General features: G+C 31.5%; 1 protein-coding gene across 3 annotated transcripts; it reads right to left on the reverse strand.

The window, feature by feature from the left end:
- Positions 1-4,074: 4,074 nt before the first annotated feature.
- Positions 4,075-12,408, reverse strand: LOC100854088 (sugar transporter ERD6-like 5). Of its 3 annotated transcripts, none has more exons than XM_010661765.3 (18): positions 12,043-12,408; positions 10,145-10,207; positions 8,053-8,142; positions 7,880-7,939; positions 6,768-6,833; positions 6,615-6,680; positions 6,465-6,540; positions 6,313-6,377; positions 6,099-6,191; positions 5,911-5,991; positions 5,712-5,796; positions 5,574-5,617; positions 5,382-5,444; positions 5,242-5,301; positions 5,081-5,134; positions 4,689-4,748; positions 4,446-4,560; positions 4,075-4,355 (listed from the first exon to the last, which is right to left on the reverse strand). In XM_010661765.3, the coding sequence occupies exons 1-18, from the start codon at positions 12,232-12,234 to the stop codon at positions 4,246-4,248; spliced, it is 1,443 nt and encodes a 480-aa protein (XP_010660067.1). In that variant the 5' UTR covers positions 12,235-12,408; the 3' UTR covers positions 4,075-4,245. The 3 variants fall into 3 exon arrangements, with proteins under 3 accessions (XP_010660067.1, XP_003633684.1, XP_010660069.1); XM_003633636.4 differs by having other exon boundaries at positions 4,075-4,332; positions 12,043-12,406; XM_010661767.3 differs by lacking the exon at positions 6,768-6,833 and having other exon boundaries at positions 4,075-4,332; positions 12,043-12,407.
- Between the last annotated feature and the right edge of the window lie 323 nt (positions 12,409-12,731).

The following is a 12,731-nucleotide window of genomic DNA, read 5'->3' on the forward strand; positions in this document are numbered from 1 at the left end:
AAACAGTATTGAACAACTTGAGGACTACAAGCCTCCTTTGAGACTTGTGGATTGTAAAGCTCAGTCTTTGAAACAAAAATATCACTCCGTTATTGCCTTATCCTAGCCATGGGATCCAAACGTCTGATGCAACTTTTGACACAAGTGGCCCGCAAAGGAGGTTGGTAAAAAGAACCCACCATTGAATTGTTCTCCATATATCGAAATCTTAGCTACGAGCATGCAAGTAGATGTTGCGGCCGTCAGTACATTAAGACCCAAGTATGATATGGGACCCACTCATGCATGTATGGCCAGCTTGCCTCCCTCTTGATTTTCTCTTCTTATTTTGACTGGAATTTACAGGTTTTTGAATTGATTTTTTAAAACTGTTTTTCAATTAAAATAAACCCAGTTTTAAAAGTTCATATTTAAACTATTTTAGCACTAAAATTCCTGATTTCAATAAATTTTGTTGCCATTTTCTCTCTAGCTAGCATTTTTCACCTTTTTTTCTTGATTTTAAATAAATTTTTAATTTTCACATTTTTAATAAGTATAAATATGATTTTTCATAGTTCCAAAATAATGGAATTTATGAAATTAATTCATGCAAAATCAATCAGCATTTGGTAGACCCAACATATGAGTTTCTCTCTTTTGTTTATTGATTACTATGATTGCTATGCTTGATTGACTTTGCTCTGTTCTATGACACACATGTGATCATTTTGTATTTGTTCACTAACTCTGTTTCCATGATAGTACATTGTTGATTTGCTGCTCAAGTACACATCTTATTTTCTCTCATTTGTTTGATCACTTTCCATTGCATACATTAGTCATGGTACATCTTTGATCACTATTTGGTATCTAATGATTAATTGATCAATTGTCATATTTGTCTTACATTGTTTAGTAGAGACCTCATTATAGGGTTTAGAGGGGTACAGTTTCTCATTGTACCTTTCCAATAGGTAATCTAACCTCCGGACCCAAACTCGATTTTCACAAACTTATTTTTCCTTTTAGGAGTCACACTTAAGGTTTTTATTTCTTATTTTGTTTTCTCTTTAAAAAAATAAAAATAAGTGGTGACTCCAAGTCTTTTTCTAATTTTTGTTTTTTGTTTTTCACAGTACTTCATTTTGATATGTACACAACTTCCATGATATCACTTTGTTGGAGTAATATGACTCCCTTCATACCAACAATTACATAAAAAGAGATAACTAATTTAAGAAAAATTAAGAAAAATTCATTGTACCTTCAATCTAATTCAACTATTACACAACCTCTTATTTATTAGTATTCATATCTAACAAAAGAGAAAAATCTAGAAATCTATTAAGACTTAATTACTCAAATATAAAAGCTAAAATCGACTAATCAAACTAAAATCTGATTAATTTTAGAAACCAATTCAAATTTAATTTTTAGGAACTTTTGAAAAACTAGTGTTTACTTTCCAAAATAGTCAGCCCATTGTGCATTTCATAGTTTGAATACCCTAAAAATAATCACAATTGAAGGGGGATGATTTCCAGTGTAATGTTACATAATATATCATAAGTATAGGATATATATGGCATTACTCCAGATTTCTCCATGTAGATACACCAGGTCCCCCAATCTAGAGTGTAATTAGCCTAAGAGCTATTCTAATTAGGTTTTGATTATTACAAAATAAGGTTAAGGTTACTAATGATTTAAATCAAGTTTTTAGTTTTGATTGTGAAAATCTAAAGTAAGCTCAAGTATTCATGGAAGAAAGTCAATACCATGATGTGTTGAAACTCTTAAAGACTTGAAGTGGCGTAGGACAATTTGTAAGATGACATTGTTTTGATGTACTTAGGTTTAAATTATTTTTCATGCACTTAAAAGTTTATTTTTCATTTTTTCTTAAGCTTAAAACATCTTTTTTTTTATCAAGGAAATGGATGAATCTTTGTTTTAATTAAAAAAAAAATTTGAGCCAAATTCTTTCTAAACTTATTCCATAAGGTTTTAAGAAGATTTACACAAGTTACTAGAAGTTTCAAACCTCAAGTTGAGTCGGTTTAAGTACTTTATTGTGCAATTGGTTGAGAAGGTTAGGCACCAGTTGAATCGATTGGTAACTAGCTCAACTGGTTGGGCTTGACTAGTCAAGGGTCGAATAATGGTGCTCCTTATTTTCTCTCTCTTGCAAAAGTTGGGGTGACACCAATTAAGACAACCTCAACAAGTTGAGAACTAGCCAACGATCATTCACACCTTCGATTGAGCTTAGAAACCCTAAAAATCACATGCAAAGCATTTAATGCCTAATGACTAGTTAATCGATCAAATTGGTATCTAATCGGTCATGATATTTTTATGGCATTTTGGCTTCCAGAGTTGGAAACTTATAAATTGAAGAGTTTTAGAGTATTTATTTACAAGAGAACAATTGTATATATTCAATTGAAAAAATATATTCTTTCTCACATTCAAAACTTTTCTTCAAAGTATATTGATTTCCCACTTACAAATTCCTTTAGTGGACCTTCAAATCCATCCTAACTTTCCCTTGTATTATGTTAAACTTGTTCTAGGATTGTGAAGGTTCATTAGAACTTAAGAAATCAAAGTGAAAGATTGGCTTCCAATGTCTTGGAGATAGTGGAACAATACTCACTCAGTTAGAAACTTGAGGAGAGTGGATGTAGGTAGGGTACCAAACCACTATAAACTACTTTGCATATATCTTCTCTCAATCTCTTCAATTATTATTGCTTTACTCCTCATTTTCTCATTGTTTTTGTTATTGGTTGATTAGTTGAAAAAAATTTTGATACCCAATTCACTATCATTCTCGTTGTATTTTAATTCCAATGAGAACAAAAATATGATTTGTTATCCATCGCGTCCATCTAACACGGCATGCAAATATATGATCTAGATGGTAGAAGATTCATGGCTAACTATTTATTATGCTAGGATGACCAAAGGTACCCAACTTCACATTACCAAATTAACAAATGTTCAGAGCATATATTTCATTCCAATACTTATTCCCGTATAGCACGGTAAGTTCATTAACTATTAAATATTAAAAAATAAAGAAAAACCAACATATTGCTTATTCCATTTAGAAAAAGTTAAATATTATAACTTTTTTATTCAACAAGAAATTTATAATAAGTCATTAAAAAGTAGAAAAATAAACAATTTAAAGTTTGGAAGCAAATTTATTTAAGCAAAAAGCTAAAAAACTAACACTCTCTTAGTTTTTTTTTTTTGAATTTTTTAATGTTTTTATTTTTATTTTTGTTGGTTGTTGTTGGTTTCAATAGCTAAAATGGGTTATATGCTTTCTATAGCTTTCAAATCATACTATGTATCAAGCAGGTAGTATATTATTATTATTGGCCTTCTTTGTGCAAATTTTGTATTTCAATTTAGAAATTTTTTATTTTCTAAATTAGAATTTATTGTATGAAACATGTATTGTGGATTTACTCAATCGGATTTATCAATAGTATTCCTCTAATATAGTTTGTTAAATATAATCGGATTCATTTTTTAATATGTTGAAAATCAGAGCAGACTGTCCAATCAGACCAGTTCAACCATCAATCAGTCCATTTTTTATTTTGTTGGCTTTTTCCAACCATTTTGAGTTTAAGCCGACACCAGAAGAGAGAGTCGACCTACTATCATGAGATTTTGGGGTGAGACAAATGAATCAATTCGCTTAACCAACCTGAGCGTTCGCAGCTCCTACTTCAAATTTGCCTCATAAATCATCTCTCAACCACACTAAGCCCTTCACCAACCAATACAATTGTTACCTTTCATTGTATAAAAAACCTTCTAAGGTGGGTGACTGCAACATAGTCCATCCGTTGTGCATTTCATAGTGTGAATTCCCTCCAAACCTTTCAACTGAAGGGGGATGAATGCCAATGAAATGTTAATTAATATGTCGCAAGCATGGAATATGACATAACTCCATATCCTCTCCATGTAGAAACGCCAGCCCCAATATAGAGCATTTCATCCTCATTATAGATAAATTCCAATGAGCATCCGTCTAACTTGACATGAAAATATGTGAACCAGATGGTATAAGATTCATAACAAACTATTTATTATGCTAGGATGACCAAAAGTACCCAACTTCGCATCACCAGATTAACAAATTAATGTTCAGAGCAAATTCTTAATTCCAATACTTATGTAGCACAATAAGTTTATTTTAGTGCTGCAGAAACTGGGTCATGGATGCTTGTATTTCTTCTAGCGTTTGCCCCTTGGTTTCTGGTACGAGTTTTTTGGTGAATAGAACAGTTGCAGCACTAAAGACTGAGAATATGAAGAATGTTCCTGAAATGGTTTAATGAAAATACCTGTGTTTATAAATAAAAATACACATGAACACAAGCTTATATATATACATGTAAAGAGAGACATAAGAGAGAGGTAGAGAAAGGCATCACCTGCTGAGTTCCATTCAAACATGAAGTTAAAAACATACACAACAATAGTAGAAGAGGACCAGACAATGAAAGTCACTAGACTTCCTGCTGAACCCTTTATGTTTACTGGATATATCTGAAATAGAAGCTCTCATCAGTAAACATATGCAAGCAATATTAGCCTCAGTGTAATGTTATACTTCTGTTAGTACAAATTTCTACTAATTAATTAATGTAGAATTCCTGTCCAACAAAGTTCTCTACCTCTGAAATGATAACCCATGGTAGTCCTCTGAAGCCTAGTGAGTACCATGCCAAATATGCCTGATTGTAGATCAGCAGAGACAAACAAAATTACCAAGGGATGATCCTCGTAACCAAGGAAGGATTGAAATGAAAGTGAAAAGAATTCAGTTTCGGTCATATATTGCAACTATCCATTCGCTAATGTAATGGTGGTTTCAACTATAAGAAGATTATGGAGAATAAAGAGCCTCACATAAAGACCTTCCAAACTCTAATAAGCTCATAACTTAGACATGATACCCTCTGGACTTCCATCCTAGTGGATGGACAAACCCAAGTAAAGAAGAAAGAAAAAACAAAAACGAGGACAATTTTAGATGAACATTTATTTCTATGCTATGTTGCCTTACCACCATGCCAATAAGAACCATAATAGGAGTGAGCTCCTTCCACTTGTGATGATCCTGCTTGTAAAATCAGGTCTTTCAGAAATGGTCATCTAAATAAATGAAGAGGAAAACTGGAAAGAAAAGAAAACATAGAAGTGTTTAAATTTGTATTTAGAAAAGACCTGTAATAAGAATGATATTCCTATAATCAAGCAACTCAAGCACATTCCAGCTGCAGAAACCTACAAACATTGGTAAAATAACTACAAACTTGCTGATCAACTAGTCACAAGCTTAAAAACAGATTCTTCCTCGTCCTTACAATTAGTAGTGGTCGTCTTCCAGATCTATCGGCTAAGAGTACACCAATAACAACTGCTGGAATCTGAAGAAGAATGTCTACATTTCTTTAAAGAATGAAAAAACAAAATAAAAAGAGAAAAAAGAAAAGAAAAAGAAAGAAAGAGCATGAAGCAGATTTCCAAATCACAGTACACTTAAATAAGAGTGAAACCTGGATAATAGCAGTTGCTGTTGTCCCGAATGTACTTGAAAAATCTGTCATAAACCTCAAAGTCATGTTTCTATTCCTCTTTGTTCCTTTTTATACTCTAATACATAACATAAAGAGACAATGAAAAGCCTTGATTACCAGCTGATTCAAATATGGAACCTGCATAACTAGGAATGGCAATGGACCCTGCAAGTTGTTGCAGCAACATCAACCCAACCCCAACCTGAACATATTGCAATTATATGTAAAATGAAAAAAAAAAAAAAAAAAAAAAAAAACAAAGAATCAGGAAATCTATGAGAAAGAAACATGCCAAGTATTAATTTGTGACACTCACTACAAGTGAATGAGCATATTTCCACTGAAACAAGTCTAGAATTCTATCTTCTGAGAGTCGTTGACAGATTTCTGTATAGTCCTGAAAAAACAAGTGAAACCATCTTATTTCATGTTCAAACCAATAATAATGGTAATGTCAACAACACAACAAATTTTCATTAATGAACACAAGAATTTAAATGCTACTTTGATTTCAGCTAACTCTTGAGAAATGTCTGTGTTCTCTCCCCTGAGCCTCTGTAAAGCAACTTCTAACTCTTTCTCTCTCCCAGTCTTTGCCTGTAGACATTTACTCCAATCATTAGGTTATCCTATTTTGTTTAGGATGCTTGATTTTTTCCTTTGCATCATTCATTTAATTTACAAAATGGTTATCGGGAAAAAATTGAATTGGGCTCACCAGCCATCTTGGAGACTCCGGAATGAAGAATACACCAATAATATGTAATATACATGGAGCATTTCCTGAAAATGAAATGAAATGAAATATAATTACATTTTAAAACTACCCTTGAATTCAATATATGCAGCAGAAAAGCACAATGAAATTACCAATCAAAGCCAATATGCGCCAAGAGACAGCATTTCCCAAGAGGAATGTTGTAGAAAAGCCGCAACATATCACCAACTGTAAAGCTAACAATATATAGTTAAAAGACTCAATTGGATTTTTAGTCTAAGGCTGTAATAGTTGTGTTTTACCGTATGGGCTGATGCAAATAGTCCCCTAATATTCTTGGGTGTGATTTCTGAAATGTATATGGGTACCTGTTTTATATAAGGAACATTGATTACTGTTACAGATATGTATGGATATACTAAAGACATACTACAAACTTTGCTTGTTGCAATTACCGTATAAGAAATAAGCCCAATTCCAATTCCATTTATCAATCTTCCCAAGTCGAGCCACCAGTAGTCCTTCCAAAAAGCAGTTCAATTTCATATTAACCACACCCTCAAAAATGTATATATATATATATATATATATATATATAGCTGACTTGGTTCAGATTGGAAAGTTCAATAAACTTTTTGATGATCTGTTCCTCTTATGAAAATTTAGAATGCGCAAGGAATCAGATTCAAAGGAGAATTAAACTTTTTTTTGCTCCTATTGTGATTTCAAATTTTCTATTTGATCTATCTTTTGAATTACAAATGAGTGAAGCAGCCCCTGTTGAAAAGTATTCCAAATTCCTAGTTAGTATAAATTCTTTTTATGTGAATAATATTGTATAGAACTTTTCCTATATTCATATGTCATTGTCATATTAGATTTCCTTATAGAATAAGAAAAGTTATAAGAAATCCCTTTATAAATATTTAAAATCATGAGGGAAAAAAAAAATGAGATAAAGATGGACTTGTACAAGTTATACGAGGTGAATAGAGATATGAGGAAGAATGTGAAACACCCATGGAGCGAGGGGACTTGTGGTTTAGGGTGTAGATATAAGGAGTACTAGTGAAACATAAGATATTTCGATAACACAATAACTGTATATGGTTCTTATCCTCTATAATATTCTTTATGATATAGTGAAATGATTTTTTCTCATTCGCAAATATAAGCATGGTTGGCTGAACCACTTTAAAGCCTCATGTACTCTTATGTAAATTGTTTTATCGTTGTATTCTTGAATGAACATTGTTTGTATTAAAACTTCGGCTGGCACAACAAAGCCTAAGCATGTGATTTCAACAAATAAATGTTTGATGTAAAGTACACAAGAAGAAGACGTTCTTCTTAATGTTTGATAAAAACTTTCTTCTTAGTGTTGCTTCACTGGGTACACCCTATCAATATCCCCCTGGTTCCTTCTTAGATGGATGAAATGAGACAACCATTTGAATGATAAATCGCTCTTCCAAGAAATCGATTAAAGGGAAGGTGAATTAAAGAAAGCTTGAAATTTAATTTAGAAAAGAAAATTTGGAAAGAAAAGAAGGAAAAGATAAGAAACCTTGGAGAATACTATTGCAAGCCACCCCGTGGAGCAAAATATTTCTGACAACCACATTGTCTGTTTTCAAGAACAACGTATAAAAATTAGCATTAACGGAATGGTTGGTAAAGCTTCTGGAGTTGATCACTTTACAGTAGGCCTGGAGCTAACTGAAGGGTCATAATACTTACACCTCTTGGACCAATAAGGTCAGTAGTCCTCCCGCTTGTTACTCCACTTATTGTTGCCCCAAGTGTCAATAATGAACTAAAAACTGAGTACTGCAAAATGAGATCAAAATAAAGAGAAAAAATAATCAATTGAAAGAGAGAGAGGGAGAAGGGGGGAGGGAGAGGGAGAGAGACAATTGCAGGAACAATAAAAATAGTACATTCTAGTTAAACCATACAGATAAACCATTTTATTACATAGGCCATGGCATAGTTGCACGAGTGTGTTACCATCAATTTTGTTTTCAAGCATTTTTGTAAGTTCCTTCTTTTTTTTTTTTTTTTTTTTGGTCTCATCTGTGACAAAGTAGTATTAAACATAAGAAATCCTCTTAAAGGGAGATCAGAGATCATCTGCGAGCAAGAGAACAATACATGTTTGAATCCTGTGAATATGCATGGCCCAGATAGGTTGTTATGGTCTCAAGTCTCAACTGCTTGCGCATGGCTTGCTCAATAGATTGCAAGTATGCAATTCCATTATGGTCTTAGTTCATAATATCTTTGTCACCAATCAATTAGAATGCAGGCCTCTCTAGGAGTCATAAAAAGAAAACTACACCCCATGTTATGGATTATATCGGAGATTATGGCACATTTGCTTGTAAAGTAAGGAGGGTCACAAATTTCTTAAAAAATGCACCTTACACACATGGTCTACTGGGCTTAGCAATTCTCGCTTACAATAACCTAAATAATATGTGGCACTAGGAAGAAGGAACCTAAACATCAGCTGACTGCTGTTGGACCTTTTGTAGGCTTAAAAGCATGCATGCACCAAGGAGGAACTAGAGAGCCTTGAGTCCATCAGTACTTGGTCACCAAACTAGATGGATAGATAGGATCATTGTGGATGAGTTTTTTAGTCGCATAGGTTCAATTGTTTAATGATTTTGGTAGGAGAATGATATATATATATATATATATATCCATAACTAAAGAGTAGCAACAACTAGGATACAGAGGCTACATTGGTTAACAGGATAAGACATGATTTTCAATGGAATATGATATCTTTGAATATTAAATTCAATAGGCATGATATCCCAAGGTAGCATATCTAATGAGATATGTTATGTTATTCTTATATATCATATTCAATTACTTCATTAATGTTTCAACTTTCTATAAGAGATATTGCAATTGTTGTGGATAATAAAGTATCATATATCATATTTCAATGAGATAGGAATTGATCATACCTTGAATCAAAATTATTTTTACTACCTTCTTGGGTGTTTAATTCTCTTTGAGTTTTTTTAGAAATATTCTTGACCTAAACTCTTCTAGAAGTCTTCATCATGAGCTTTGATATCTTTTATTGTGTTAGTAATTAAAAACTTTTGTGTCATTTACTTTATAAGTGAAGACTTTAATTCCAACATATTAGTATAGGAACATAAAGATGAAACTATTTACTTAAAGGTACATAAGATTTTAACGTAGTTTAGCTAACCATTTCTATGTCGATAAATGAAAGAGGAGTATTTCACTATATTATAAAATATATTATGAATGATAGAAAAAAAAAAAAAAAAAAAACCAGATACAACTATTAGCCTTGAAACCATGTTTCCTAACTTCTTGTATTTATAATCCTAAATCATAAACACCCTCAGTTCCATCAAATTTCTTCTACTCTTCTATCATATCTTGATTTATCCGACATAAGCTTATTTACATGCTCATATCTCATAACCCTTATAACCTAGAATATTTAAAATATATTTACAACAACTTTCCTTGTAAGTAATTAAATATATGATATTCATTTATTAAAAAATTGTAAGTAAGAATTTGAATTACTTTTCAACATAAATGATGGAGCTTTTGGACTCCATTAGCTTCCTATGTTATGCATGGTGAATTGTAAATAAATGTGAATTAATTATGAAATATATCATAAAATGGAACTTGCATGCAAGAGTTGATTGAAATAATTCGGCAGAGGCACATATCCATTTTTGAAATCAGATTATTAAAAACCAATATCTAGTCAAATGGTCCACTATATCATTGCGGATCCGTGGGTCTACAATCATTTAGTGCTTACCCCAGCTATAGAGAGGCCCAGGTCATCCATGATTCCGGACTCGGCAGGTGATGAATATCCAAGCTACAGGTCATTCATAAACCATTATTTTAGTGAAAGTCAGATGACATACATGGCTAGTACTACATGGAACGGATAATTCTCACTAGCAAATGTTTGAAGTATTCCCATTTTTCCCAGATCAAAGCAAGAATATTATACATAGACTTCCGCATTGGCCACATAGTTTGTTGGAAGGTTTCAAATTGTAAAAAAATATGACAATGCATGGCTAGATTTTTATCTTTCTAGCGTTGCGGTTTTAATAATTTATAACATAATGGTAAATTTAGAAAAATTATTCTATTTTAAAAATAAAATTAAAAATATTGTTAAATCTCCATTTCTTTATTATTTTTAGTCGTTAAATTTTTTTTTTTAGAAAATTAAAAGTTAAAAATGATTTAACTCATTTCTGTGTATCAATTTTTTTTTTCAAAATATTATTTTATCTTTTTCAAAATATAAGCAATTTAAGCACAAAAATATTTTAAAAGCTAAATTTAGAAATATATTATATTTATTTTGTAAATATGATATTTTTCCATTATTAAGATATATTTCTGAAGTCAGGGAAGATATTTTTGCTCTATGTTTAATTTTAGTATGGAAATTTATCATTTGGGTGTTGTAATAATATCCAATTTTAAAAGAACTATCTCAATAAATGAATTTGGTCCACATATATAATAGCAGAGGTATGAATAATACACATGTGGTTGTAGAAAACATATGTGAAGATATAAATATCATACGTGTGGTTTATAGATTTTCGATGTTACATATATAAAATGGAAACATATGTGAAGGTATAAATACTACACATGTGGTTCCTTGATTTTCCATGTAGGGAAAATTTTGGTTATAATAAAACAAGGGGAAACGTATGTGAAAATATAAATACTACGTAGATGTGGTGTGTAGATTTTCGATGTGGTATAAGTTTTGGTTATAATAAAGTGAGTTTTTGCATGGTGGGAAATTGAACATGTGGTTTGTGGATGTTTTATGTGGATCCTAAGACGTATGGTTGATAAAACAAACGGAGGACACTCAGCTAAGTAGCCATTAGATTGATAAAATGGTAAATATTTATATATCCTTTTTTTAATTTTTTATTATATAAACATTTAAATAAATATAAATATTTATATCTATTATTATTTTTATATCTATGATTATTCTTATAATAATTATTAATATTAAATATGAAAATAATATAAATTAATTAATATAATAATTTTTAAAATTTTAAAATAACAAAATATATAGATGTATGATTAAATTAAATATTATATATTTTTTTTCATTTTAAATATATTTTCATATTTAACTATTATACATATTCTATTTAATAAAATTGAATATATTAATAGATTTATGTTCATTTTTATCATTAAATTTAATATACCAAATATAAAAAAATAAAATATTATTAATAATTTTAATTATCTATATATATATATATATATATATATATATATATATATATATATATATCAATTTCTTATAATTATTTTATTAATTTTAATAAAATACAAATTATATGTTTATAAAATCACTGTATTAACCACAGATTTGACCAAGTGAACTATGAACCTAATGAATTGATAACTTTTTTGGTTTGTGAAAACGTTGATATTTTTTCTGCAGATATAGTGTGACCGGGCTTGATGATTAATGGAAATGTCAAACTTGCTTATATATATATATTTTTTTTTTAGTTTTCAGTGGCATTCCTAGTAAACATTGGTTGTTTAAACAGAAAATGGGAAGGGAAAAAATATATTAGCAAAAACCAATGAGAGCTCGAAGATGAAGCGAAGGAGCAAAAACTATGGACATGAGATTGTACTCACAGCGCACCCTAAGGTGAAGGAACCACAGAAGACCACTGCTACGCTGAAAACAAGAACAATTGTGAAGGAGGAAGCATCACTGCAACTGCTGCCACTGCCACTACCGTCATCCCTATTGCAGAAGTTTTCAGTTCTTTCTTCGTCAAGAAGAGGTCTTGTTGCATGTCCTCTAACATTGGTCCCTCTCTCCATAACTCTCTTGGAGGTGAGGAGCAAAGAAAGTGGAAGACGGAGACAAGTTAGTTGGTCGAAAGAGAAAGCATAAAAGGCGAAGTTTTGGTGAGTGCATTGTTGGACTTCATAACAGCCATTCAATCAAGCTGGGAAAGGTGGTGGTGGTGGTGAGAGCGGGGGACCTGGTGGTGACAAAAGTTTGGGGACTGTGAGATGACTTTGTTGTCGGTGAACAAAAGTATGATGTGATAATTTTTTGTAACAAAATTACAAAGACTTTGTTGTGGGTGAACAAAAGTATGATGTAATAATTCTTTGTAACAAAATTACCTCCTTGTAGGAGTAGAGCCAAGGGGTAGTGGGAATTGAACAAGGTAAGTAGCTACCTTACCACCAAGCTATATTACAAATTTGATGCTATTCTGTCCTCTTGAAATACGTTCCATATAATGCCCCCCTCAACCACTTTCCTGCTCCGCCCCTGACTCCTTGTGCATGTATATTAGCTGCCAGGT

This window comes from Vitis vinifera, chromosome 14 (genome assembly GCF_030704535.1).
Source record: "Vitis vinifera cultivar Pinot Noir 40024 chromosome 14, ASM3070453v1".
NCBI lineage: Eukaryota > Viridiplantae > Streptophyta > Magnoliopsida > Vitales > Vitaceae > Vitis > Vitis vinifera.